The 27935-nt window shown below is 38.2% G+C and overlaps 3 protein-coding genes across 23 annotated transcripts in view; 2 read left to right on the top strand and 1 right to left on the bottom strand.

Moving 5' to 3' along the window:
- The window catches only part of LOC144296822 (uncharacterized), a 67535-nt gene extending 57579 nt beyond the window's left edge, over positions 1 to 9956 (top strand). The window contains exon 7 of the mRNA XM_077870067.1: positions 9716 to 9956. The gene's annotated coding sequence lies outside the window, so the exon portion shown is untranslated. The remainder of the gene's footprint in view (positions 1 to 9715) is intronic.
- The window catches only part of TTC23 (tetratricopeptide repeat domain 23), a 101049-nt gene extending 80816 nt beyond the window's left edge, over positions 1 to 20233 (bottom strand). For 3 of the 14 annotated variants that reach the window (XR_013363740.1, XM_077869961.1, XM_077869983.1), the window contains exons 1-2: positions 19975 to 20231; positions 3700 to 3847 (exon numbers count right to left, since the gene is read on the bottom strand). Coding sequence is in view for 4 of the 14 variants with exons in the window: in XM_077869961.1 (XP_077726087.1) it covers positions 3700 to 3847; positions 19975 to 19983 (157 nt within the window). In the remaining 10 variants the exon portion in view is untranslated. Of the gene's footprint in view, positions 1 to 3683; positions 3848 to 10822; positions 11011 to 11030; positions 11277 to 18037; positions 18237 to 19974 lie in introns of those variants that run through there. The other 11 variants (XR_013363750.1, XR_013363771.1, XM_077869991.1 and 8 more) reach the window with 11 other exon arrangements.
- Positions 20234 to 20440: 207 nt separating this feature from the next.
- LRRC28 (leucine rich repeat containing 28) overlaps positions 20441 to 27935 on the top strand; it is a 152817-nt gene continuing 145322 nt past the window's right edge. For 3 of the 8 annotated variants that reach the window (XR_013363722.1, XM_077869935.1, XM_077869877.1), the window contains exons 1-2: positions 20441 to 20562; positions 24606 to 24833. Coding sequence is in view for 7 of the 8 variants with exons in the window: in XM_077869935.1 (XP_077726061.1) it covers positions 24666 to 24833 (168 nt within the window). In the remaining variant the exon portion in view is untranslated. Of the gene's footprint in view, positions 20563 to 20732; positions 20917 to 21792; positions 21911 to 24605; positions 24834 to 27935 lie in introns of those variants that run through there. The other 5 variants (XM_077869927.1, XM_077869916.1, XM_077869884.1 and 2 more) reach the window with 5 other exon arrangements.

Below are 27935 nucleotides of genomic sequence, written 5' to 3'. Positions count from 1 at the left end.
CAAATACACATTTTTCCTAGAAATTGATGCTAAATCTAGGAAAATTTTAATGCTCTACCCATGACTTCTTTGAAATTAGCAGTATTCCATCAAAAAAGATCCTGATAACTGGTACTAACTTCTTTGTAAAACTTTCAGGCTGGTTTCCACTTTTAACTAAATCAAACACTGCTCGTTCGTTCAAATATACATATTCATATATGTATTTTACATATGCATATACAGGAGAAATCAGGCAAGCCCAAACAATTCTCAAAGAACCCAGCGTAGATCACCTGAACCCCAATTGACCTTGAAGCAGTAAAAAAATGACGTATTAAACTTTCAATTCTGGTCAAGATGGGGCAACAGGACTAGATTATTCTCTTTCCTGAAATAACCAACCAACCAACCAACCAACACACAAAAACAAACCAAAAAAACTCCACATAGACAAAAAAGCTATGGGAACATGGTTTTCAAGAGATAAGATATAAGGGCAGCCCAGGTGGCTCAGTGGTTTAGTGCGCCTTCAGCCCAGGGCATGATCCTGGAGACCCGGGATCGAGTCCCACGTTGGACTCCCTGCATGGAGCCTGCTTGTGTCTCTGCCTCTCTCTCTGTGCGTGTGTCTCTCATGAATAAATAAATAAAAATCTTTTTTTTTTTTTTTTAAAGAAACAGGATATCAACCTGATCAATGGAAAAAAGAAATAAAGTGAGATCCATGATTTCCCCAATGTATTGCTTTGAGGTATTCAGGACGTGCAGGGAGCAGAAACACAGAAGTAGCCTGGTAGACTCTGCGTTGAGGAACTAGAGCTGAGGATCTGGGGAGAACAAGATAGCTAGAATTTATTGGATAGATTACTGGAGAGGATATAGATGCAGAGATAGAGGATTCTTGAAATTAGCAGAGGGACCATTACAAATAAGGGGAGAGAATACTGATCAGCATGTGAATAAGAAAAATACTTGAGTCTGGGGAAAGATTCATTTAATAATATTAAAAAAGGAACAATGCCTGGCATTCACATAGGGTTAGCAATGCCTGTTCCCACCAACCAGACTGGAAAACTCATAATTCATGATGTATTGGGTAAAGCACTCAGAAGGGTTTTGTTTCACTAGTGTGAAATTACCCTTACCCTACCTTACCTGAGCACTGCTTAGACTCACCCAACAAAGCATAAAAATAAGACCTAAAAGAATCAGCCTATTTCTAAAACTTAACTGCCCCAGAAGACAAACTCAAGGATGTACAGGAATACAAAAATAGCTAGCACACAACAAGGTAAAATTCACAAAGTCTGACATCCAATCAAAGATTACTAGGCATGCAAAGGGAAAGGAAAACATAAGCCATCATGAGAAGAGTAATCAATCAATCAGAACCCAGAACTGACACAGATGTAAGTTAGTAGAGTATTAAAGTGGTTATCATAATTGTATTCCATATGTTTAAACAGTTTAGAGATACATAAGATATTTAAAAAAGGCCCAAATTTAACTTCTATATATGAAAATACTATGTGAGATGAAAAATGAACTAGAGGGATTAATGACAGATTAGATATTACAGATGAAAAGATGACTGAACTTGTAGACACAGCAAAAGAAACCACCTAAAAAAATCATGAGTTGTGAAACAACTTCAAATTGCTTAGTATATATGCAATTTGAGTCTTTATAGGAAAGTAGATTGTAGCGGAGACAGAAAAAAATATTTGAAGAAATAACAGCCCCAAATTTTCCATATTTGAGGAACAGTAAAAAGCTAGACATTCAGGAAGTTCAATGAACACTAAACACAAGAAACAGAGAAAGCTACATCAAGGCATATGATAACCAAATTGCTCAAAACCAAGGTAAAGAGAAAATCTTAAATGTAAGGGGAAAAAACATATTAGTATGAAAAAATAAAAGATACAGACGATAGCGTATTGCTTGCAGGAAAAATGCACATGAGAAGGGAGTGAAACAACAGACTGGAAAGAAAAACATTTGTCAAGTTAAGATTCTGTACCAGTGAAAATATCTTTTAAAACCAAAAACTGAGAAAATTAATCATCAGCAGATACATACTCCAATGTTCTTCAAGAATTAGTAAAGAAAGTCTTTCAGAAGGAAGGAAAATGATAGCAAATGGAAGATCTAGATCTACATAAAGGAATGAAGACAATGGGAATGATACTTACATGGGAAAATATGTAGCTGTTTTCATATTATTTAAATCTCTTTTAAAAGATAACATTTTTTAAGGAAAAAATAATGTACTGTGAGGCTTATAACATATGTGTATAAGTGAAATGTAGGACAACAGTAGCATAAGGGCTAGGAAGGAAGAAATGGAATTGTGAAGTTCTTACATTGTATATGGAGTGGTATATTAATTGAAGGTATGACCTATAGTATAAACTCTAAGCAATCATTAAAATAACAAAATAAAGAATTATAGGTAATAAGCCAACAAAGGAGATAAAGGGCTCATAAAAGCAATCCAGTAGAAACTAGAAAAAAAGTGGGGAGAGGGAACAAAGAACAGATGGAACAAATAAAAAATAAATAGCAAGATGATAGACTTTATCAACAATCAGATTAAATGTAAATGGTCTAAACCTCCCACTTAAGAGATAGACATCAACAGATTAGATAAAAATGCAAAACTTAACTGTATGCTGCCTACAAGAAATTCATTTCAAATAGAGAAGGACAAATTAGATTAAAGGTAAAATGATGGAAAATAATATCCTAAAATTAGTCAAAAACAAACTTGGATCTATATTAAGATCAAAGTAAATTGTAGAGCAAAGAATATTATCATAAAGAAGGTCATTTTATAATTATAAAAGGTCAATTAGTCAAGAAGATATAATCATTCTAAGTGTTTATATACCTAGTAACAATTTCAAAATATGGGACCCCAAATTGATGGAAAAGCAAGGAGAAATAGACAAATCCTTCATTATACTCTGAGATTTAAATACCTTGCTCTTAATAGCTGATACACCAGGTAGGCAGAAAATCAGGTAAGGATACATAAGACTTGAACTACATCATCAACCAACATGATTTGACATTTACTAGAATATTATACTCAAGAAGAGTAGAATACACATTATACACATTCTTTTCAAGTGCACATGGACACTAAGACACATTTTATTCTGGGTGGTAAAACAAGTTTCAGTAAATTTATAAGGATACAAGACATACAAAATATATTCTCGATTATGACTACAAAGGGATTAAATTTTAAGTCAATAACAGAAAGGTATCTGGAAAATGTTCAAATATTTGGAAACTAAATAACACAATTAAAAAAAAAAAAACCCAACCACTGTTCAAAGAAGAAATCAAAATACAATGTATTGGCATAAAATTTTCATAACATTCCCATAATAAACTTATAATATTTGTAAAATTTTGGTTCTTTGAGACCAATCATATTAATCAATCTCTACCCTGACTAAACAGGAAAAAAAAGAGAGGAGACAAAAGTCACCAATATCAGGAATGAGAGAGATGGCACCACTACAAATAGATTCTACAGATTCTACAAATATTATAAGTTTATTATGGGAATGTTATGAAAATTTTATGCCAATACACTTGACAGCTTAGATGAATGGACAAATTATTTTAAAGACACAAAATACTAAGGCTCACTCAAGAATAAACAGATAATCTGAATAGCCCTATACCTATTAAAGAACTGACTTTGCGGGATCCCTGGGTGGCTCAGCGGTTTGGCGCCTGCCTTTGGCCCAGGGCACGATCCTGGAGTCCCGGAATCCAGTCCCACGTCGGGCTCCCGGCATGGAGCCTGCTTCTCTCTCCTCCTGTGTCTCTGCCTCTCTCTCTCTGTCTATCATAAATAAATAAATAAATAAATAAATAAATCTTAAAAAAAAAAAAAAAGAAAGAACTGACTTTGTTTTTTTTTAAAAGATTTTATTTATTTATTTATTTATTTATTTATTTATTTATTTATTTATTCATTCATTCATTCATTCATTCATGAGAGACACAGAGAGAGAAATAGGCAGAGGGAGAACATCCTGGCAGGGAGCCTGATGCAGAACTCAATCCCAGGACCGCGGGATCACAACCTGAGCCAAAGGCAACTACTGAACCACCCCAGCATCCCCTGAATTTGTATTTTAAAAATCTTCCAAGAAAAAGAAAAGAAGGAAAGGGAAAAACAACTCCAGGCCTAGATAGCTTCACTAGTGAATTCTACCAGATATTTAAGGAAGATATAACACTAATTTTATACAATCTCTTCCAGAAAATGGAAAAAAAGAATATTTCCTAACTAATTCTATGAAACCCTGATACCAAAATAAGACAAAACCAACAAAAGAAAATTGCAGACCAATATCCCTCAGTAATATAGATGCAAAAATTCAAAACAAAATCTTAGCAAATTAAACCCAGTAATATGTAAAAGAGAAAATATAGCATGACCAAGTACAATATTAACTCAGGAATGTAAAATTGGTTTAACATTCACAAAGCAGTCAATATAATTCATAATATTAGTAACCTACAAAAGAAAAACTGCAGGATCCTCTTATCAACACCCAAAAAAGAACTTGACAAAAATCTAATATCCATTTCTGGATGTGGACACATTGAAATTAAAATACAATACTGTGTATAATAGCATCAAAAATATGAAATAGGAATAAATCTGCCAAAAAAATGAATGTGACTTGTATAATTAAAACTAATAAACATAGCCACTATTAAAAATGGGCAAAATATTTTAGAAGACACATCATCAAAGAAGATATATCAATGACAAATAGGCACATGAAAAGGTGCATGTCAACATCATTAGTCATTATGGAAATACAAGTTAAAGCCACAATGAGATACCACTTGCACCAATCAGAATGAATAAAACTGAAAAGACTGATGATACTAAGCACTGGGAGGAGGAGGAATAGGTACTCTCACACACTGTTGGTTGGCATGCAAAATCCTACAATCACTTTGGGAAAAAAAATTGGCGGTTTCTTTTTTCAAAGATTTTGTTTTGTTAAAGTAATCTCTACACCCAGTGTGGGGTCTCAATTTACAGCCCTGAGATCAAGAGTTGCATGCTCTACTGACTGAGCCAGGCAGGCAGTTTCTTAATAAGCTAGATACACACATAGCACATGATTCATTTAACTCCTAGATAGAGGGGATCCCTGGGTGGCTCAGCGGTTTGGCGCCTGCCTTTGGCCCAGAGCGCGATCCTGTAGTCCTGGGATGGAGTCCTGCGTCGGGCTCCCGGTGTGGAGCCTGCTTCTCCCTCTGTCTGTGTCTCTGCCTCTCTCTCTCTCCCTATGTCTATCATAAATAAATAAATCTTTAAAAAAAGTACTATAACTCCTAGATAGAACATAAGAGACATACAACATAAGAGAAATGAACATACAAGGACTTTTTTTTTTTTTTTAAGATTTTACTTATTTATTCATGACAGACACAGAGAGAGATAGAGGCAGAGACACAGGCAGAGGGAGAAGCAGGCTCCATGCAGGGAGCCTGACATGGGACTGAATCCCAGGTCTCCAGGATCAGGCCCTGGGCTGAAGGCAGCACCAAACCGCTGGGCCATCAGGGCTGCCCATGTTCATACAAGGACTTATGCACAAACGTTCAAAGGAGTTTTATTTTTAATAACCAAAACTAGAAACAACTCAAATGCCCATCAGTTGGTAAACTGATAAACAAAACTATACAATGCAATAATACTCAGCAATAAAAAGGAACAGATATGCTACAACATGAATTGCTTCAGTTATGCTGAGTGAAAGAAGCCAGAAAGAAGAGAGTATAAATACTATATGGCTCCCTTTCTATAAAATTCTAGGAAATGCAAACCAATGTATAACGACCAAAAGCAGATCAGTGGTTGTCTTGAACCGGGCTGGTAGTGAGAGGCATTGCAGAGGAGAAGATGCAGGGAGGAGGAGGATATAGAAATGACAGAGATATGAAGAAACATTTTGGAGTGATGGTTATGTTATTATCTTGATTGAGGTGCTAGTTTCATGGGTATACACATAAATCAAGATTTATCAGATTGCACACTTTTCTATATCAATTAATAAAACTTTTAAAATATAAGTATACATATACACACATATATATGTATGTATATATATGTATCAGCCTTTCAGAGATCCTTCTCCATTTGTCCCTCTCCCCATGTAGATCCTTCAGACTCTGATTCTATTATTTACTATAGATAAGTTATTTCAAATTTCACCCTTATTGTTATTCATTCATCAACTATTTATTAAATTTCTACTATAAACAACGTACTATGTGGAAAACAGTAACTCCGAGAAATGCAAAATCTAGCAGGAAAAAAGATCAGGTATACAGCTGCCATGATACTGATACTGGGTACTATAAATGCTGGAAAAGTGGGAAGTATTAAGACTTCAGAAATAGGAACCATTACTGTTGTGGGATATCAGGTTGCTTGGCTGAAAAGATTCTGAGAACAAGGACAGAGAGGAGAAAGCACCCCAAGTGGAGTGCATAATTAGCAAAGGCTCAAAAGTGCAAATGAATTGGGTAGATATCTAATGGGGGGTGGTTCAGTTTGGTTGGTAAGTTTGGCAGGGGGAGTGGGGGAAGGTTGGAGACATGGATATAGAACAGCATTTTCCAAACCAACCTATTACACTAGACACACAAGACATTAATGTACAATCTAAAAGAGAGGGTTATCGACAAAGATGATCAAGTAAGCTGATAAACACACAGACTGTTTCCACAACAGGATATGTTGTTCTATGATAAACATGGACAAGTTTCATTACCTCGGTTCTCCTCAAAGGTTTGAACATGGTATAATTCCTTGTGAATAGAACTCAGAGGGATACAGTATGCAACACTTTCCCTAACTTTTTGGACTATGAAATCCTCTTTTCTGGAGCACTCATTAACTCTTAGGCAACTGGTACTTTCTGAGCACTGTTTGGAAAGCCAGGAGGTAGAGGAAGACTGGAAGGCTGGAGCCAGGCTTAGAAGACATTGATTTTAGGTTAAGAGTTTAATTGACTTTATTTGGCAGGTGGTGATGAGCTCCTCAAGGTTTTATCAAGAAAGATAAGTGACAATGCTGAGACAGATCTGTTAATTAGTAGGCAAATATAATGGAAACTATAGGCAGTAAAGTGGTCACTGATTTTCAAACTTTTCTTTTACCATCTTGACAACTGTTAGCATATCTATATTCTGCCTACAATATTAACTTTTTCTTTAAGGCTACAACTTTTTAAAAACCTAAATATTTACTTCAGCTTCACCCTAAAAAAATAACCAGATATATTATGGGTTTGACATCATATTTTCTCCAATACATGTTAAAATAAAAACACAAGTATTAATAATATTTTAAAAGTTGGTCTGGGGCAGCCCCGGTGGCCCAGCGGTTTGGCGCCGCCTGCAGCCTGGGGCGTGATCCTGGAGACCCTGGATCGAGTCCCTTGTCGGGCTCTCTGTATGATGCCTGCTTCTCCCTCTGCCTGTGTCTCTGCCTCTCTCTCTCTGTCTCTATGAATAAATAAATAAAATCTTAAAAAAAAAAATTTCCCTTTAAAAAAAAAAATAAAAAAAAAAATAAAAGTTGGTCTGTGTTCCACCTAACATCACATTAAGCATCACCAATTTTAAACATTGCATACCTTGGGAAATTCTAAATTTGAGCAACGTTTGACAACCATTTTTAACCATGGCCCTTCATGTAAGATTTCATTGGTTTTACTTTCTATAATTTATATTCTGACAAAGCAGGTATTTTCCCTAAAGTTAAAATTAGAATATTTTATATGCTTCTTAAATCATCCCCCTAGCCAATAAAAAAAACAAAAACAAAAACAAAAACAAAAAAAAACCAATAAAAAAAAATCATCCCCCTAGAAATTTTGGTACCCTCTTTACTAAGTGGGTATGGTCCTGCAGCCAGCCCTTACCACCAGTCGCACGAATCACTGAATATTGTATAGAATGAATTCATGTGCACAGCAGCAGTGAGAAGGGAAGTGATGGGAAGGGTAAGAATTACTGAAAGAAGTAATTACTCAACTTGAGAGCTGCTTAGATGTAAAAATTGAAGAAGGGAAACAGTCAAAACTGACTTTGACATTTTCATCCAGGAACTCTAGATAGGTGCTGGCACACTATGGCATGGGCCAAGTGCTGCCCACTGTCTGTTTTCATAAATAAAGCTTTATTGGAACACAGCCCTTTTAATCCATCTACATCTTATCTATGGCCACTTTTGTACTACAACAGCAGAAGTGAGTATTTGTGATAGAAACCGTATCGCTCTCAAAGCCTAAAGTATTTATTATCTGGCCCTTTACAGAAAAAGTTTACTGACCCCTAAAACACAGTAATGTCATGGACAGAAGTAACAAGATAAATGAGAATTATCCTTTTGATAAGATAATCAATTTGGTCTCAGCCAGATTGAATTTGAGGCTATGGGAGAAAATTTCTATAAGAATGTCCAACTCAAAAAAAAAAATTAAAAAAAAAAATGAATGTCCAATTCAAAAAAAAAAAAAAAAAAACAAGAAGAAGAATGTCCAACTCAGAAGTTAGAAATATATTGGGCCACCTGGCTGGCTCAGTCAGTAAAGCATGTGACACTTGATTCAGGGTCATGAATTCAAGCCCCATGTTGGGTATAGAGCTTACTTTAAAAAATTTTTAGAAGAAAAAAGAAGCTAAAAATATATCACTAGTCCTGAGAGACATCTTTTTAAAGATAATATTTTTCCTTTCCTTTTAAAAAAAATTAGTAACCTTCTATGCCTTTATACAAATAGAATTTGAGATGTCTAGAGGTTAAGTGTTGAGCAGTTAACCTGGACCTACCTACCAAGGTAAAGGTGGCCACCCCTTAATAATCCAAAATAGAGCTTTACATTTTCACCAAGAAGGAAGAAAGTCAGAACTTTTCTTTCTTTCATGAGACAATATAGAATGAAAACATGAGAAAGGGAAGAAATTGGTTGAAGGCCAGTCTGAGAAAACTTCAGAGGCCAATCAATCCCAGCAAAACCATTCTTGGGTAGCCCTTCAAAACGTGGAAGGCTCATCTTTTGATTCAACATTTAAGCTTTCCCTAAACCCTGCTGTACAGAGACTCCGTGCTATCTCTGATGCCAAAATGGTGGCTGACTTTTTTTCTAACAAGCTCTTGACTTAAGCTTTCTCATCTATTCAGCCCACTAGTTGATGATTTGATCATTTCAGTAAGTGTTATGGTCTACAAAAAGAGCAGGAGATTGGGTTTGGGAATCTGAGATTCAAAAATCTGTGCTGGTCCAACTACTCACATGATTTGGGCAATATCAACTGGTATTTACATAACCCTTTATGCTTTCCCATATTTTATCTTTTGTGGCCCTTGCCATAGCCATGTGGGAGACAGGTATGATTATCTCTGTTTTATAACTGAGGACAATGAAGCTGACAGAAGCTAAATTACTTGCCCCATGTCACACAGGCAGAATCAGGACTCCAGTCGTCTAAGAATTTGGTGGTTTCCTACCACATCATTCTGACTTTCATTGACCAGTCTTTAGGAGTGGGAAGCAAATATTCTTGCTTTGGAAACCTAAGATGGCATTTTAAAAAGTAATCATACACTTTTATAACAAGGAAATGTAACATCTTCAACAAATCTAACCACACTTTCTTATCTTCTACTTAGGGGAGGCAGAGAAGAAATTTTAGAAGCTATGTGAGTAATATGCTCTGTAATATTTGCTACTCTGGGCCTTGAACCTAGTGCTAAACTTTGAAATTGAGCGGATTTTTCTTTCTTTTTTCGGCTTAACTGTAACAAGTGGTTTGTCTCACATTGCCTCTTAAAATATTAAATCCTTAAAAGAGCCATTTTAATCCAAGCACTCACAGGCTGGATCTAACTTGCACATGCTTTTTTTTTTTTTCTTTTTGGCCAGAAAGGGGAAAAAAAAAATTAAGCCATTACTTTAAAATTAGAAGGTTTAGGATCTGGCTTTTGAGATTTTTGGCTTCCTATAAAAACAACACTATCGGGCAGCCCGGGTGGCTCAGCGGTTTAGCGCCACCTTCAACCCAGGGCCTGATCCTGGAGACCCAGGATCGAGTCCCATGTCGGGCTCCCTGCGTGGAGCCTGCTTCTCTCTCTGCTTGTGTCTCTGCCTCTCTCTCTCTCTCTCTCTGTGACTATCATAAATAAATAAAAATTGAAAAAAAATATTAAAAAAAAATACTGAGCCTATGTCATCACAGGCAACAATCCATCAGGGGGGAATGGCAGAAGCCGTGGCGATTGCCAGTTGCCACCACTCCCTATTGCTCCTGGACAGGGAGGCACCAAAGTAGTTGCCATTTGTCATTGCTCCTGTGTTGCTTTATCCTTATAGTAAAAGAATAGGTCTCTGTAACCATACCTCTCTTTCAGAGTGAAAGGCTGACATAAAGGGATATGGCTTTCCTAGCCCATGCCACTTGCCACTCGTTTCCTAAATGTAATCTGATCTGAGCCATCACTGATATAAGATTATCAGATACATCACTATTCTATAACCACTAAGAATAAAACCACAAAGCTATTAAACTATGACTTGCCATCAACGGTAACATGCATTCCAATTTCAGAGATGTTTAAACACCAAAATGTGCATCTCTGCCAATTAAATGAGGCACGGTACCTGCCTGGCTTTTGGAAACATGTGAATCTATGACCTTGCTTTAAATATGTGTCTGTGTCAATGTGTGTTGCATCTTATAGTAACATCTTTAGCACAGACATCCTCTTCAGTTCACTTACTTGGAGCTACATGCTTATCATCAGTCACTTTTGTTTTCTTTGTAATAGCCATAGGTGGGGCTTAAATTTTCATTAGAAATCAGCCCAGGGCCACACAGTACCCTCTCTCCCTGCCAGCCTTGGGTAAAGCTTCCCAGGCCTCTCAATCGGCTCCCACAACTGCCAGTCAGACATATCCAATCAATTGATGCTATTCCTTCTGCCAGACCTGTTCAGTAGAATGCTGAAGCACATGATCAGCCTCAGAACAAAATGGGAGGAGGAAGAGGTCTGAAGTGGGGTCTCAGTCTTCCATTTCAAGAGGTGATGTTCAACAATTTAAAACTGGTTTAGCAGGAGGACCAACCAATCTGTATAGATGGCAACTATGCTGGAACTAGGTTCAGAAGGTCCCCTGCTGTTACAGGTGTTAACCCTTGGGGGCTGACTTGGGGGAGGATGTAGGAAGCTTGAGGGCGGGGCAGGAGCCCCCAGGGCAGTGGCTCCTGGGAAACAACAACCATTATGACCGTATGAGAGTGTACTGGTTAAAAAGCAACCTTGCCCATAGGTAAGCTGTGGCATCAGCAAGCTATGAAGTGGAAAAACATTCTGGAAGGATACAAAACATCAAAACCGAATTGAAAGGAAATAAAAAATCTGAATAGAACTATAACAAGCAAATAATTTAGTAATTTAAAATATTTACATAAAGGTAAGCCCAGGCCAAGATGGCTTCAGTGGTAAATCCTACTAAACCTTTAAAGAAGTAATATGAATCTTTGCAAACTCTATCAGAAAAATAGTTTGCAACTCTATTCTGTGAGGCCAATATTATCCTGCTACCAAAGCCAGACAAAGACGTAATAAGAAAACAAACCAATATCCATGATGCTTTTGAACACAAAAAGTCCTCAACAAAATATTAGAAAAATCAAATCAGGCAAGATATAAAGAAGATTATATATTATGACCAAGGGGGATTTATCCCTGGAATAAATAAATAAAGCTGGTTGGTTTAACATCTGAAATCACTAATGTAATACACCATATTCATAGAATAGGGGGCAAAAACTGAATGATCATATTAATAAATGCAGAAAAAAATGGCAGGATACTTCCTTCATCTGATAAAGGGCCAATAAAAACTTTTTAAAAACTTAATGCTAACATCACACTTAATGGTGAATGTTTGACTGCTTCTCTTTTTAGACTGGAAACAAGGCAAGGATGTTTGCTGTCATCATTTGTATTTAAGACTTAATGGGTATTCTAACCAGTGCAATAAAGCAAGAAAAAAGTAAAAGGCATGCAGATTAGAAAGGAAGAAAAAAAAATTTAGTTTACATGATCTTCACACACACACACAATTCAGTTGACATGATCTTCACACACACACACACACCCCAAAACAAAATGAAAACAACAACAAAATCCTACTAAAACTGTTAAACAATTTCAGCAAGGCCAGAGGACACAAAATAAACCAAAACTGAATATCTATCAATCTGAAAATGAAATTAAGAAAACATTTCCATGCACAATAGGACCAAGAAGAATAAAATACTCAGGACTACACTTAAAAGAAGTACAAAACTTTTACACTGAAAATTATATAACATTTACACTGAAAATTATATAACATTGCTGAAAGAAATCAAGGGACACTTAAGTAAATGAGATACATTCCATACTCATGGATTAGAAGCCTTAATATTATTAAGATAGCAATACCCCCAAATTGATCTATAGATTTTATATAACACCTATCAAAATCCCAGCTGTCTTTTTTTTTTTTTTTTTTTTGCAGAATTTGACCTTAGATTTATATAGAAATGTAAAAGACCTAGGATAGCTAAAACAATCTTGAAAAAGAACAAAGTTAGAGGACCATTCTTCCCATTTTATTTTTTTTTAATTTTATTTATTTCTCTATCCATGAAAGACACAGAGAGACAGACAGAGGGAGAAGCAGGCTCTATGCAAGGAGCCCGATGTGGGACTCGATCCCGGGTCTCCAGCATCGCGCCCTGAGCCAAAGGAAGAGGCTCAACCGCTGAGCCACCCAGGTATCCTCATTCTTCCCACTTTAAAAACTTACAACAAAGCGACAGTAATCAACACAGGGTGATATTGTCCTAAGGACTGACACTATATGTTAATGGAATAGAATTGAAAGTCCAGAAATAAACCTCTACATTTACAGTCAATTATTTTTTGACAAGAGTACCAGGTAATTAAATGGGAAAAGAATAGTCCTTTCAACAAATGATGCTGGAACAACTGGATAGGCACATACAAAATAACAAATTTGGACCCCTACCTCACACCATATACAAAAATGAACTCCAACTGGATCAAAGTCCTAAAAGTAAGGGCTAAAACTGTAGAGCTGTTAGGAAACAAAGGGATATGTATGAGCTTGGGTTACACAAAGATTTCTATGTACAATACCAAAGGCACAATTGATAAAAAGAAAAAAATAAATTGGACTTTATCAAAATTAAAAACTTTTGTTTCAAAGACACTGTCATGAAAGTTAAAAGACAATTCACAAAATAGGAGAATATATTTGCAAGTAATTGTAGATATATCACATGTTTGATAATGGACGTTAATCCAAAATATATAACAAACACAATTCAAAAATAAGACAAAAACCTAAGTAAAAAAATAGGCAAAAAATTTGAAAAGACAATTTACCGAAGAAGATATATGAATGACCAATAAGCTCATGAAATGTTTAAAATCACTAGTCCTTAGGAAAATGAAAACCAAAACTATAATGAGAACCACTTCACACTTCACTTCACACCCACCAGAACAACTATAACTTTGTATAGTTGTTGACAAGACAACTTTGTCTTGTCAAAGATACAGACACTAAGAAGTACTGGCAAGGATGTAGCAAAATTAGACCCTTCATATGCCACAGGTGGAAAGTAAGATAGTACATTCAGGTTAGAATGAGGAATTCCTCTCAAAGGTAAACATAGAATTACTACATAAATCAGGAGCTCTATGCCTAGTGTATATCCCCAAGAGACTGAAAACACTTGTTCACACAAAAACTTGTATACATCTTCATAGCAGCATTATTTACAATAGCTAAAAAAGCAATCCAAATGTCCATCAACTGGTGAATGGATCAACAAAATGTGGTACTGTACCTATGACAGAATATTATTTGGCAATAAAAATGAAGTACTGATACATGCTACAACATGGATAAACTTCAAAAACATGCTCTATGAAAGCCAGATATGAAGACCACATACTTAATGATGCTATTTATGTTAAATGTCCAGAAAAGGCAAACCTATAGGAACAAAGTTTATTAGTGATTGCTTGCACCAGGGTAGGAGTGGGAAATGCCTACAAATGGGCACAAAGTTTCTTTGGAGGATAGAAATCTTCTAAAATTTGAATGTGATAATACTTGCACAACTCTGTAAATTTTCTTTAAAAAAAAACACTGAGTTGTATCCTTAAAATGAGTGAATTTTACGGTATATAATTAACATCTCACTAAAGCTATTAAAAATAGCTATGAAACCACAATGCAGGTTTATGTGTAATTCTGGCTTTTAAATATCTATGATTACAAGACTTTTCTTTTTATTCTTTTTTAAAATTTTATTTTATTATTTTTTCTTAAAGATATTATTTATTCATTTGAGAGAGAGAGAGAGAGCGCGTGCGTGTGCGCGCGGGCACAACTGGGGGGAGGGGCAGAGGGAGAAGGTGTAGAAGACTCCCCGCTGAGCAAGGAGTCTGCCCCACCCCTGGGCCTCCATTCCAGGACCCTGGAATCAAGACCTGACCTGAAGGCAGACGCCTACACGACTGAGCCACTGAGCACCCCTACAAGATTTTTCTAAGATAGGGCAGCCCCAATTCCCAAAGACAATGTGGCAGAGGCTCCCAAATCTGAAAAAGCAATCCTAGATTAGTATCATGGTTCCATGGGGGCAGCTGGGTAGCTCATTTGGTTAAGCATCTACCTTTGGCTCAGGTCATGATGCCAGGGTCCTGGGATCAAGTTCAGTAGGGAGTCTGCTTCTCCCTCTGCCGCACTCCTGCTTGTGCTCTCTCTGTCAAAATAAATAAAATCTTTAAAAAAGTATTATGGGGGGATCCCTGGGTGGCTCAGCGGTTAGGCGCCTGCCTTTGGCCCAGGGCACGATCCTGGGGTCCTGGGATGGGTCCCGCGTCGGGCTCCTGGCATGGGGCCTGCTTCTCCCTCTGCCTGTGTCTCTGCCTCTTTCACTCTCTCTCTGGGTCTATCATGAATAAATAAATAAATAAATAAATAAATAAATAAATAAATAAATAAAAAATAAAATAAAATAAAAAAGTATTATGGTTCTATGAATAGGTAGATCAAATACATTAGTGCCTGGCACCTATTGGGCCTCAATAAATCTTTACTAGATGAACAATTAAACCATCTTCATGGTGTGATTTTTCTCTCCAAATACCTCATACACTTGGTATCTGAAACTGTTAATCAGGGTAATTTTTTTTTTAACTAAAGAAAACTTAAATAAATGCCAATGTCCCCAGAAGAAAACCTGCTAACAATTAGGTGGGCAGGATTGGATGGGCTAAAATGAGGGAACATATTAATCACTTCATGCTACTGACTCACTTGGTTTGGGAATAGGGCTTGGACAGTGGGGATGTATGATTCACAGTAACTCAGAGATCCAAGCTTTAAGTAATGGGAGTCCTAGCAGGCAGACCAAGAGACTGGAAAACTGGGGATGAACTTTCCACCATCATTGGCCAGAAGTGACATAGGTCACATGGGCTAACATTTCATTTTCTTCCCTGAAATGGCTAGCACATAGAGGGGAGTAAAGAGAGATTTGATGAGCACTGCAGCCCACCATACCAGTCATCTGCAGAAGGTGACTGTCTCAAAGTCCTTTTCCACAACCAGATTCTTTCTTCTCCGTCTACCTAAGTAAGAACCACTGATCAACAACTTAGGATCCTTTGAAGCAGGTTTGAGGCAGGAGACAAACACCCTGTTTAGGGTCTCTGAAGCACTTTGCTTTGTGGGGGTGGGGGTAGGGGGGAGGGCTAATTCTTGGTTCACCTTTGCCCAACACTGAGGAAACTATCTGGTAAACGGGGGCAACTCACTGAGTGTATGTAATTTAGTCTTGACTCAGAGAAACAGGTCAAGTGAAAGCCTCCAGTACAAGTAAGAACACCTCCCATCCTCCCATGGTGTTCTTCAATCATAAGGTTGTTTTTTTTCTGCCTTTTTGTTGTTGTTGTTGCTGAAATTCCTTCTATTCAGTTCAATAGAACCAAAAAATACACATAAATCTGAGACAAAGGAGCAAGAACTGATCCAATATGAACAACAACCATGTTTACTGTGTTAATTGCACCGCAACTACCACTACACCTAGTAAAATTTGTATTTATACCTCTGAATAAAAAAATAAGCTCAATGCTTTAGAAGAATATAAAGGAACGCATTAAGATTCATTAGTCTGCCACCAGAAAGTAAAGTTACTTTGATAAAATCTCTTATAAGGCTGCTACCAATCTGTACTCCATTATCTAAAGTATTTAATCCTTTAATTTCCAGTCTGTTCTTGGAACCATCTTAAATTGCTCTATCAGCTTAATCTTTTCCCATTACTACTTTCCTTAGGTCTTACTCCTGCTGAAAACCCAGGACCAAACCCCTTAATTCTGACAATTTTGACTCTTCATGCAACTTCTGATGTCCTTCCTTTTTATTTTCAAAGCCCAAAAAGTCCCCAAATGAACCATGAGTCGATTATTCTTTATGCTCACACATATGTGCTAACAACTCATCCACTACCTGGGATGCTACTTCCCTTCTTTTTTATTTACTGAAATTTTGCCCATTGCTCAGGACTGAATTAGGTCGTAAGCCAGTTGTGAAGCTCCCCGAGTATTTCAGCTCACAATAACCTATGCTCTTGAAGCACCTGTAGTCTACAATCGGCATCTATGCATCAAGAACTGTCCAGAAGTTTTTATTTAAATGTTTTGAGCCTCATTTTCCCAGCTACAGTATAAGCTTCTTGAGGGACTTAACCTTACTATTTTAAATCTCCATATAGGGGATCCCTGGGTGGCTCAGCGGTCTGGTTCCTGCCTTTGGCCCCAGGTGAGATCTTGGAGTCCCTGGATCAAGTCCTACATCGGGCTCCCTGCATGGAGACTGCTTCTCCCTCTGCCTGTGTCTCTGCCTCTCTCTGTGTCTCTCATGAATAAATAAATAAAATCTTAAAAAAAAATCCCCATATAACAGAAACCATTTAAGAGATAGTCATTGCATACCCACTATAAATTGTGCCCTGTAGAGATATAGATGTGCCACTAGCTATATTCATTAAATGAACACATGAAGAATCTTTAAGATGCTGTATTTTGGAGTTTTATATTGAGTTGAATCCTACAAAAAGAATTATATTGCTATTTCAAATGTAAGTTATTCTTGTTTATCAATGTTTTCCTGAACTTTCATATTTTAGTGTTTTTTAAAGATTTATTTATTTACTTATTTAGAGGAAGGTGCCTCACAGGCAGCCTGATCCCTGTAGGGGCAGGCACCCCCACTGAGCCACCTAGGCGTCCCTCGTATTTTAGTTTTAGTGAAAATGTCATTCTGAAAATATAAACGTTGGATTTCTTTTTTGAGAATTTATCCTTATGTTAATTACCTACTGATTCTGCTTCATGTAACAATATTATATTTTCCTTGGTCCTTAACAGATTTGTCTCTGAATTTCCTAATCTACAAATACACACAAAATTTGGATCCAAAGCTGACTCTAATTTTTTCTTATATCTTTTCATACATTGTCTATTATATGCGGTATATAACATACACAAATACCCATCTCACTTAAAAATTACAATAGTACAAAGTGTCCCTCTAAATCTGTATTAAAGCAACAACAAACCACAGCTTTTTAGGTATATAATCTATATAATAATCTATAATTAATCTTACTACCTTGTTCCCTTTACCATTCAAAAATCCACTGATTATTTGGAAATAACAATCTTCCAATCTCACCCTAAAAACACTTTCTGAAAACTGCTCTTCCCGTCACTCTTAGATTGTGCCTGATTTTATCTGCTTCTCCTTTGACGCTTATTCCTTTAATACTATCGAAAAACCGGAAAAGTTTCTTTAACTCTCAAATCTCTGTGTCGTAAAATCCTTTGTCAATTTACCCCGCACGCAGAAGAGGTTCTCCTTTTTTTCCAGCGAATTACACAGTTGTCTCCACAGCTTGATTTGCCAGTTTGGTTCCCGCTGTATCAGTTTGGGATTCTTTGTACAAATTAATAGCCATGTAAAAGTCAAAAGCAAGGAAGTTCCAGACTAAATCATAGCGGCGTTTTCCCATAAAGCAACCTCACAAAACTCCAGCCGAAGAATGAATGATAGAGCATGCACCAATAGGGAGTGGAGAACAGTATTTTGTCGAAGTTTGCAACCCAATCCTGGGGAGCCAGAGGTGGGAATTTTACAAAGGGGTTGTCTTTGTCTTGGAATTTTTTTAAAGTGATACCGCGCTGCCTGTTGATGCTACAGTTTGCTGAAGATTGCAAAATAGGTAGCTTAAGGATTTTTTAGTGTTTTGAATTAGGCAAGATGTGAAAATCAACACACCTTTCAATGGACATTCTGACACACAGAATCACTTGGTTATTTTTGTGTCCTGAAATTTCAGAGGTGTAGAAGTTAATGCTAAGATGATTCATTTTTTTTGCGATCAAACATTGGATGTAAAGTTAATTCATTAAAATGTTTCCTCTTTTTTTTTTTTTTTTAAGAGATGAAAGCTAAGTGGCTAACATCGATCGCTTTAAAAATTTGTCGTTCTGTTTTTAATCATTTTGGGGGTCACTCTCCAATATTAGGAGTAAGTCGTATTATTTGGATTGATCCTTAATACCTTATTTTTGTTGTTATACAGGCTGTAGGCTTCCTCATTATAAATTTAGCAAAAAAAAAGTTCTTAAGTACTACAAATTCTTAGGTATTTAGGAAAGTGGGGACGCCTGGGTGGCCCAGCGGTTGAGCGTCTGCCTTCAGTTCAGGTCCTGATCTGGGTCCTGGGATTGAGTCCCCCATACGGCTCCCTGCAGGAAGCCTGGTTCTTCCTCTGCATGTCTCTGCCTCTCTCTTTGTGTGTCTCTCATGAATAAGTATATAAAATATTTTTTAAAAATGTGTATCAAAGTTCTTAGAACTACATGACGTTCACCTTGCCATATGCTTCAGTAACTTCTGAAGACCAGTTTAATATATAAGTAATCAGTATTTTATTATAACTCGAAACTTGTTTTGGACAGGCGTTATTTAGTATGAATCTGCTTTTCAGATTATTCATCTCTAATAAACCAACGCAAAGTAGTTATAGAATCAAGGTTGCTTGTCAATGAATGGCTAAGAAGTCAACAGCAAGCTTTTCAAAGAACAATAAATGACAGCAAGTTTCACAAGAGGAAGCTTTAAAACTGTTCACTTCAGAAAACTGACATTATTAACATTTTTAAAAAAGATTTTATTTATTTATTCACGAGAATACACAGAGAGGAGAGAGAGAGAGAGGCAGAGACACAGGCAGAGGGAGAAGCAGGCTCCATGCAGGGAGCCCGACGTGGGATTCGATCCTGCGTCTCCAGGATCACGCCCTGGGCTGTAGGCGGCGCTAAACCGCTGAGCCACCGGGGCTGCCCAACAAAATATTTTTTTAAAAAATAAAATTATTTTTAAAATGTTCCCTAACAATATTTGGAATTCTTTTTACCATCATAAAGTTCTCTTCCTTTGATGCGTCCTTCCGCTGACATAGGAATAAATATTTTCATCTTGAAGAAAGTTATCGACCGCCTACTCGGCCATGCAAGGAATTGCCGTAATATTTAACTCACTAAGCTCTGATGGTCCTTTGCAGCGGTCTTTTCTCAAAATAGACCTCAGGGATCTCCAGAGCAGAGACTAGATCAGCCGCCTCCTTTTTGGAGCAAACCTGCCAGCGCGCACAGTGAGCCCTCAAGCCCCACGCTGAGGCTCACCGCTTGATAACCAACCTTGACCATATTACAGGAACCCACCGGACCTCAGTTTTTCATTCGTTAAACGAGTATAATAATAGTACCTGTGTCATGAGATTGCTTTCAGGGTTTGGGGAGATTATGCACAGCTCTCTTAGAACGCTGCCTGGCACACAACAAACGCTCGGGTGTGATTATTGTTGTGTACAATGAATGCAAGCGGGAGTGCCTGAATGAATGTATGAATGAAAGAACAGATCCGGTATCAGCAACTCCTGATGTTGGAGCCGTCTAAGTGGAACCCTCCAAAAAGCAAAGCAAAGCGAAGCACTGGGATCGATGGAGCAAGACCCCAGCCGGAGCCGGAAGTCAATGCTGAGCGGCGGGCGGGGCAGGTCTGGAGGAAGCCGCGCTCTCGGCCAATAGGCACGTCGCTTGGAAAACGAACCTCTCGTCCAGGGAGTTTTGATCCCGCGAGAACAGAGGCGAATTATCGCGATGTTCCGTCTTCCTCCCCACGCCTCCCGCTTCCCCCCGCTCTCCACCGTGCGGGTTCCGCCCCGCCCTGCCCCGCCCCTGGCCGGCCGCGCCTTGCCCCGCCCCCTCCGGCTCCCGCCCCGCTCCGCCCGCAGACCCTCGGCTCGCAGTCCAGCGCCGCCTGCCCCCGGAGCGCTGGCTCTGCCGGCGCCGAGGTGAGTGCGGCCGCCTGTCGCGTCGGTGGCTCGCGTGGCTCAGGGCGCCCTGGCCCGGCGCCCGGCCAGCACGCCGGGTCCGGCAGAAGCGTCGGGGCAGCGGCCAGTGGTCCCCCGGCCCGAGCCGCCATAGTCGCCGGGCCCTCCCCGCCCGCGGCGGCCGGGGAACCCCGACACCCGGTCTGTGAAATCCCTGCCGCGGGGCTCCCTGCTTCCAAACCGTAACGACCTTAGTGTTTGGTTCACTCGGGCAAAGCGGCAGGTGTTGGCCTGAGACTACTGAGAAAACAGCCTTTTACAGATGCTTTTAATACACAGTTTTGCATTCTCTGATCCCAGTATTAGGCAATTGGAGTGAGTATTCGGCTGCATTAAATACGGAAGTCAGTCCGAGGGTCTCCTTTCCTTTTACACACACCTGCTCAAAGTGTGTGGCATTTTCTTAAGGTGGGAGGGGTTCGTTGATTTGTTTTAAACAATAAAGTGGATTGGTGTTTACGTAGAAAACTTGTGGCGGTGCAGTTGTATCTATTCAGTTAATATTATGAAGTATACCATTTATCTTTAACTGTAGGTAAGAGGTAGCCAAGGGAATTGGTGTAAGAAAATGACCGATACTGGTAAAGGCTGTATATTGCCAGCGAATGCGTTTTGGAAAACCATTAGCATTGTTTATTATTGGCAGCTTTCGGATTTCGTTTGTGCAGATTTTCTCTCCCAAGCTGCCTTTGTAGCCAGATGCGTTTTAACGAGGTGTAGTGATGTTTTAAAGGAGCCCATTCCCAGCCGTCGGGATTGAGAAGGAAAGCAGTTAGTTTCACCGAGTTCTCTTACTGGATCTTCCATCAGTGAGGGTGGGTTTTGGATATAGTCTTACTTTGTAGTCTCATATTTGTGTAAGCTTCGCCTACCACTTCGGTGATGAGAGGGAAGAAACACAGGCCCCTTGAAGCGCCTGAATGGCTATATTGTAAGGCAGGGAGGGCACAGGCTTTGGAGTTGGCCCACCTGGGTTAGAATTCTGGCAAGTTACCCTCTGAGAAAAATTTCTGTTTTTAATCTATATAACAGGCTAAATAATGTCTTTTGCAGTGCAGAGTCTTACGGATTAGGGATCTTTATGGCACATAGCAAGCTCTTGGGATATAGTATCTACAAGATGACCATAGATTACAGAGTGAAAAAAATCTACCTTGCGTCTTACCTGTCCTACTTTCATCCTCTCATCAGCTGTTTGAGGGCCTGCCTTGTGTTAGATACTGTGCATGGACAGGCGTGCAAGAGTGAGGAAAACAAGATCTCTGCCCTCAGGAGCTTGCAGTCCCTTGGCTACATTGATCATAGACAGGTACACCAATAAATACTTAGATTACAGATTGCAAGGAGTCATATATAAAAGTGGGGGGGGGGCTTCTCTGAATGAATAACAGGAGAATAGTTTTGGATCGGGAAGTGATTTTTACTTTGAAACTTGAAGGCTGATGGGACAGTGCTTTCAAGGTAAGTGGAGAGTAGCAAGTGGTGTGAAGTTTGGATCTTGAAAGAGACTAGACAGAAAGGACTAGAAAAGCCCAGGAGCTTGGTGAGAAGCCAGGGAGGGTGCTGCCAGATAAGGCTGGAGAATGGAGAAGCAAATGGGGCTAGATTGTGAGGAGCCCTTGGTGCCTGATAAGAGTCTGATTTTCTAAAAAAGCTTTTCAAGGCTGTATTTAGTTGATATGTGTGCGCTGGGGAGTGAGTTTACCCAAGAGAGGAAAACAATGGGATTTACATTTTAAAGGCTCACTGCTAAAATGATTAATGTATTAGAAAGTGACCAGAGTGGGCACAGGGAGACCAGTAGTACAGATGGCCAGGCAGGAGATGACAGTGGCTTTTGGTTTTGGCCGGTGGAGAGATGTGGATGGATTTGAGATGTATTTTGGAGATGGAAACCACCGGTGTTAAGCTAAATTGGACAGGGCAGGTGAAGGACAGGATGGAATCCTTCATGACTTCCAGCTTTCCGGCTTACACAGCTAGGTGGATAGAGGTGTGTGCTGTTAATTGAGATGAGAAACACTAGGGAAAATTCAGATTGGTGATGAAAATCAAAATATATTAAATTGAAGGCACTGGTGAGACATCTAACCTGCTTCCAATTCACTACTTCAGTGAATAATAATCCAGGAAACCTCTTCCCATGCAGTATCATGGGTATTATTTCTAGTTTAGTTCTCCTTGTTCTAGACATGAGAGAATTAAAATATAGAAAGATTGAGTATGTTGTTCAAGTCACATATGTCTTATAAATTAGGTGTGTAAGTAGGATCAGAATGGGAAAATTTTGAATTCTCATGTTGCGTTGGGGATATTATTGACTATTCCATGTTGTCTGTCCTTTTATTTTTTTTTTAATTTTTTTAAATTTTTATTTATTTATGATAGTCACAGAGAGAGAGAGAGGCAGAGACACCAGGCAGAGGGAGAAGCAGGCTCCATGCACCAGTAGCCCGATGTGGGACTCGATCCCGGGTCTCCAGGATTGCGCCCTGGGCCAAAGGCAGGTGCCAAACCGCTGCGCCACCCAGGGATCCCCTGTCCTTTTAAATAAAATGGCAAGTGCCTTTTTATTAGCTAGGAGTTGGAATTTGGAATAATGGAAAATTACCAAGAAAGTTACAAAACTGCTTTCGAAAGCTTATGTTACTATGTTTTGCACTAACTTAGTGTTAATTCCCAGGGGAAGATAGTTTTTCTTAAAAAAAATTTTCTTTGAAAGATACTTTCTATTGGGGAGTTTGAGAAAGGATGCCCAGGAAAATGTAGAGTCTTTGAACAAAGCTCAACTTTTTAGTGTTTTCACATTTCCTTAGTATTATATAGAGACCTGTGAGTCTGTGTATGTAGAAAACCCAGGTTTTAAAATACATGGAACAGCCTCATCTCTACCCCAAGGTGGGGAAAAAATCTTTGCTTTTAGCCTTTATGAGCTGTTTGACCTTGGACAAATTACTGAAGCTCTGAGTTTGTTTCTTCTTATGTTAAGTGATTGTGAATGAAATTTGTTTTTGCTCTGTTCCTTGTTGATAAGATGGCAAATGTTATTTCTCTTCCTACCCTGTCACTTTCAGAGGTAGAAGGGAATTTAATCTGTTCTGGGTTCTGGTCTGTACCAATAAATTGCTGTCTCCATTTTTTATATTAGGCAACTGAGGCTTGGAAAGATAGTAATAAAATAACACAAGGTTCTTATTTCCTAGCACAGTATTTCTTCTTTCATTGAGATAATAAAACCATATCGTCCTGGACATGATTCTTTATTACTTCTGATAATCCTCAAAGCTAAGAAGAAAGAAAATAAAGAGATAAAAAAATTAGAATATAGGACAATATTCTAAAGATAGTAAGAAATAAAGAAAACGAAGCTGTCAGTGATCTATTTTGTATGTATTTATCAATATTTTTGAAATCCCTTAAGCTGAACATAAAATGGGGTAGTTCAAGAAGGAAATGGGTTTGCTGTATCTGATTTTTCAGCTATCTTTGGTTGCAGGTTATGAAACTGGTTTCTTTCTGTTAGACATTCCTGTTTGAAGTTGAAGAACTTTTTTTTTTTTTTTTTTCATTTGGGACTGTTGCTGCTAAGTGCTAAGTAAGCTTAAATAGTGAGGGCATTTTTAATAAAAAGTAGCTTTTTTTTTTAAGATTTATTTATTTATTTATTCATGAGAGACACACACAGAGAGAGAGAGGCAGAGACACAGGCCGAGGGAGAAGCAGGCTCCACGCAGGGAGCCGGATGTTCGATCTCGGGACTCCAGGATCACGCCCTGGGCCGGAGGCAGGCGCCAAACCACTGAGCCACCCAGGGATTCCCAATAGTTGCTCATTTTAATCTCCTATATATGTGTGATAAATTTAGTTGTTAGGAAAGAAACAAATACAGAGATTGAATGTGTAATTCTTTTTTTGGTGTCTGCAAATAGTCATGTGTGCTAAGTGGTTTATTTGGCAATGCTGATGAACAGTATCTTAATTATTCAATTTCTTTTTCTCTTTAGAAATGGACCAATTTTGACAAGATGTAGTGCTGCAGTGTGCCTGATGGGATATGTTCAGTCATGGCATCTGAACTCTGTAAGACGATCTCTGTGGCAAAGCTGGAAAAGCACAAGAATTTGTTCTTAAATTATAGGAATCTGCACCATTTTCCATTGGAGTTACTGAAAGATGAGGGACTACAGTACTTGGAGAGGCTCTATATGAAAAGGAACTCCCTTACAACCTTGGTACAGTATTATATTGCATTTAAAAAAATCATTTAGAATCTGGGCCTGACCAATATATATTTTACAAAATCTAAGATATGCAGACTAAGATGCATATCCCTTCTTCTTATATAAACAGGTAATAAAAATGCAAGTACAGGGAGGATTCATTATCCAAGTCCCTGCAGGATGAGGTTGAAGGAAGGGTTGTATAGGAAAGCAAAATATTCACAAAATGTACCACTCCTACAAGTAGTCTCTTCCAAAACCCCTCTTCACTTAGCCCATGCATCTGTCTCTGCTGTCTTTGTGTGATAAACTTCCAAGAGGATTTCTGGATGTTAACCATATCCAATGGACAAGTTAAAAAGTAAAGAGAAAGGCCAACAAAGTTGACCTGAGTTAGAGGCGTTTAAAAAGATGATTTGAAGATTAAAATATTAAGACAGGCATTTGGGAAGCTTGATGTAGCCTTTCTTTTTTTGGGAAGAAGAGCATAACAAACCCTCCCAAACAAAAAAACCTTTATGGTTACACTGTGAAAAATCAAATGATGTTAAATTGGGCTATCATCCAGTTTATTGGAAGAATTTTTGCCACAAAAGCAACATTTAATTCACTCTTTATGTTGTGAGAATAAGTGCACAGTTATTACTATAGCCTTACATTTTTATTATGTATAGGGTTAAAATTTTTTCAAGAGGATGTCCTACTCTGGCTTCTATTCCCACTCACATTGTGAAATTTGGTCTCTGTTTTAAATGGATGTCCTTTATGTGGCCTTTTCTGATTATCACTTGATTTCATTTGAGTCTTACATTCGAATTCTTATTTTTACTTGTTTTATGATATCTTGTTGTGAACAGACCTATTTTTCAATCCCTTCTCTATATTGGTCTATCCTTAATATCTGAAAGTATGCCTTACCGGCTTCATTTAAATGGAGTGTTTTCCTGGAAAAGTTTTATTCAATCTGTCTAAATTACCTCTGATGAGTAGAGAGCATTAAATTTGTTTATCTTTGCTGTTTCTGACAGTACATGGAAATACATCTTTCATTTTTTGTGTTCGGCATGTTGGCATATATGTTATTTTGAGTGCCTAGTTAGATTTTTTTAAAGTAGATTTTTCAGTTTTAAAACTTCAACTATCTTAAACTTTAGTAATACAGTTATATTAATCCTTTTTGCAAAATCATAATTGCATGAGGTGAAACTGTATTTTCCAAGTGTTGTGAGAAATGATTTGTCAAGGATGATAGCCCAGATTTTCCCATGTATGTTATTGATGTACAAATGAAAAGTTGTGGGTGAATTATGTCTTAATTATTAGTCAAAGTCCACCGAGAGTTTGCTCAAAGAAATCAGCTTTCATTTATGAAAGTTAACAGTGAGTTTTTGGATTTGTGGCAGTTTCTCAGCTGCAGTTTTCAATTAATGAAAATATTTAGGTATCTGTTCTACATTTGTAACCAGCATTCATAATAGCTCATAAGCATCCATTTCAAGTTCATGGTTTGCCATCTTTTTGTTCAAAGATTAAATTGTTGCATATGTTTATAATGATAGCTGTATGTGTTTTATTTGAATGCTTTTTAATGAGCTAGAACATTTGATTCATGTGTATCAAAGAGCTTTTAAATTTTAGAGTGTTGTACAGATATCAGGGTGGTAGGAAACATAGTGGCCTCCCCTTCCCTCTCAGGACTGACATAAGACAGCTAACATATCCAGTATAGTCTGGGAATGGCTTACCACACAGATTTTGAAAGCAGATGAAGTAGTACTTATCCTAGGGTGCTCTAACTAGTGACTTCAGGCTTTTAGAATGTTTGTTTGTGTTATTGATATAAGTATATTTCCTAAAGAGGATTAAATATATGGAATTTGACTTGCAACTACAATGCTGTCTAAAGGGGAGGGGCAAAAACACGTTATTGGAAACCGATGGTGTCTTTTTTTTTTTTTAATAAACATTTTTTTTTATTATTATTTATTTATGATAGTCATACATAGAGAGAGAGGCAGAGACACAGGCAGAGGGAGAAGCAGGCTCCATGCACCGGGAGCCTGATGTGGGATTCGATCCTGGGTCTCCAGGATCGCGCCCTGGGTCTCCAGGATCGCGCCCTGGGCCAAAGGCAGGCGCCAAACTGCTGCGCCACCCAGGGATCCCTGATGGTGTCTTAATGCATTATGGGTTTTGACCTTTTTTTTTTTTTAAGGAAGCTTGGAATTCTTGTCAATAATTTCTATTTTCAGGGATCCCTGGGTGGCGCAGCGGTTTAGCACCTGCCTTTGGCCCAGGGCGTGATCCTGGAGACCTGGGATTGAATCCCACATCGGGCTCCCGGTGCATGGAGCCTGCTTCTCTCTGCCTGTGTCTCTGCCTCTCTCTCTCTCTCTCTCTGTGACTATCATAAATAAATAAAAGTTTAAAAAAAAATAATTTCCATTTTCACATTGTTTTATTTTTTTAATTAACCTTGTTTTATTATTTTTTAATTAACATTGTTTTATCTGTTTACATCATTTCTCCTTAGTATTCCCCTCTCCCTTTTTTTTCTTTTTTAAAGATTTTATTTATTTATTCATGAGAGACACAGAGAGAGTCAGACACAGGCAGAAGGAGAAGCAGGCCCCATGAAGGAAGCCCAATGTGGGACTTGATTCCGGGGCTCCAGGACCACATCCTGGGCCAAAGGCAGGCTCTAAACCCCTGAGCCACCCAGGGATCCGCCCCTCCTTCTTTCCCCACCCTGTACAGTATGAAACCTTTCTGTGAGAAGAGAAGTCACTAATGCACCACCTCTGCCCTTCTTCCTTTTCTTTTCTTGGTATGGCCGTGGTATATGTTTTGCAGGATGATTGTATGTTAAATGCTCAGAATTTGGGGAATGCCTGTATTAAAACTAAAATACAGTAAAAGCTCTTTTTATACATTTAAAAGAATAAACTTTTCATATTTTAAATACAAAATGATACATGCCCTAATATCAGTGAACATAGAGGAACATTGGAAGGTAGCTGTCTCTTCATCCAGTTTTATACTGTGGAATAATCAGTGTAAATAGTTTGGGTAGGTCCTACTGCTTTGCTTTTATTTATGTAATTATATACTTTA

The sequence above is a fragment of the Canis aureus genome, chromosome 2 (assembly GCF_053574225.1).
Source record: "Canis aureus isolate CA01 chromosome 2, VMU_Caureus_v.1.0, whole genome shotgun sequence".
NCBI lineage: Eukaryota > Metazoa > Chordata > Mammalia > Carnivora > Canidae > Canis > Canis aureus.
This window is presented reverse-complemented; position numbering and strand designations above follow the sequence as displayed.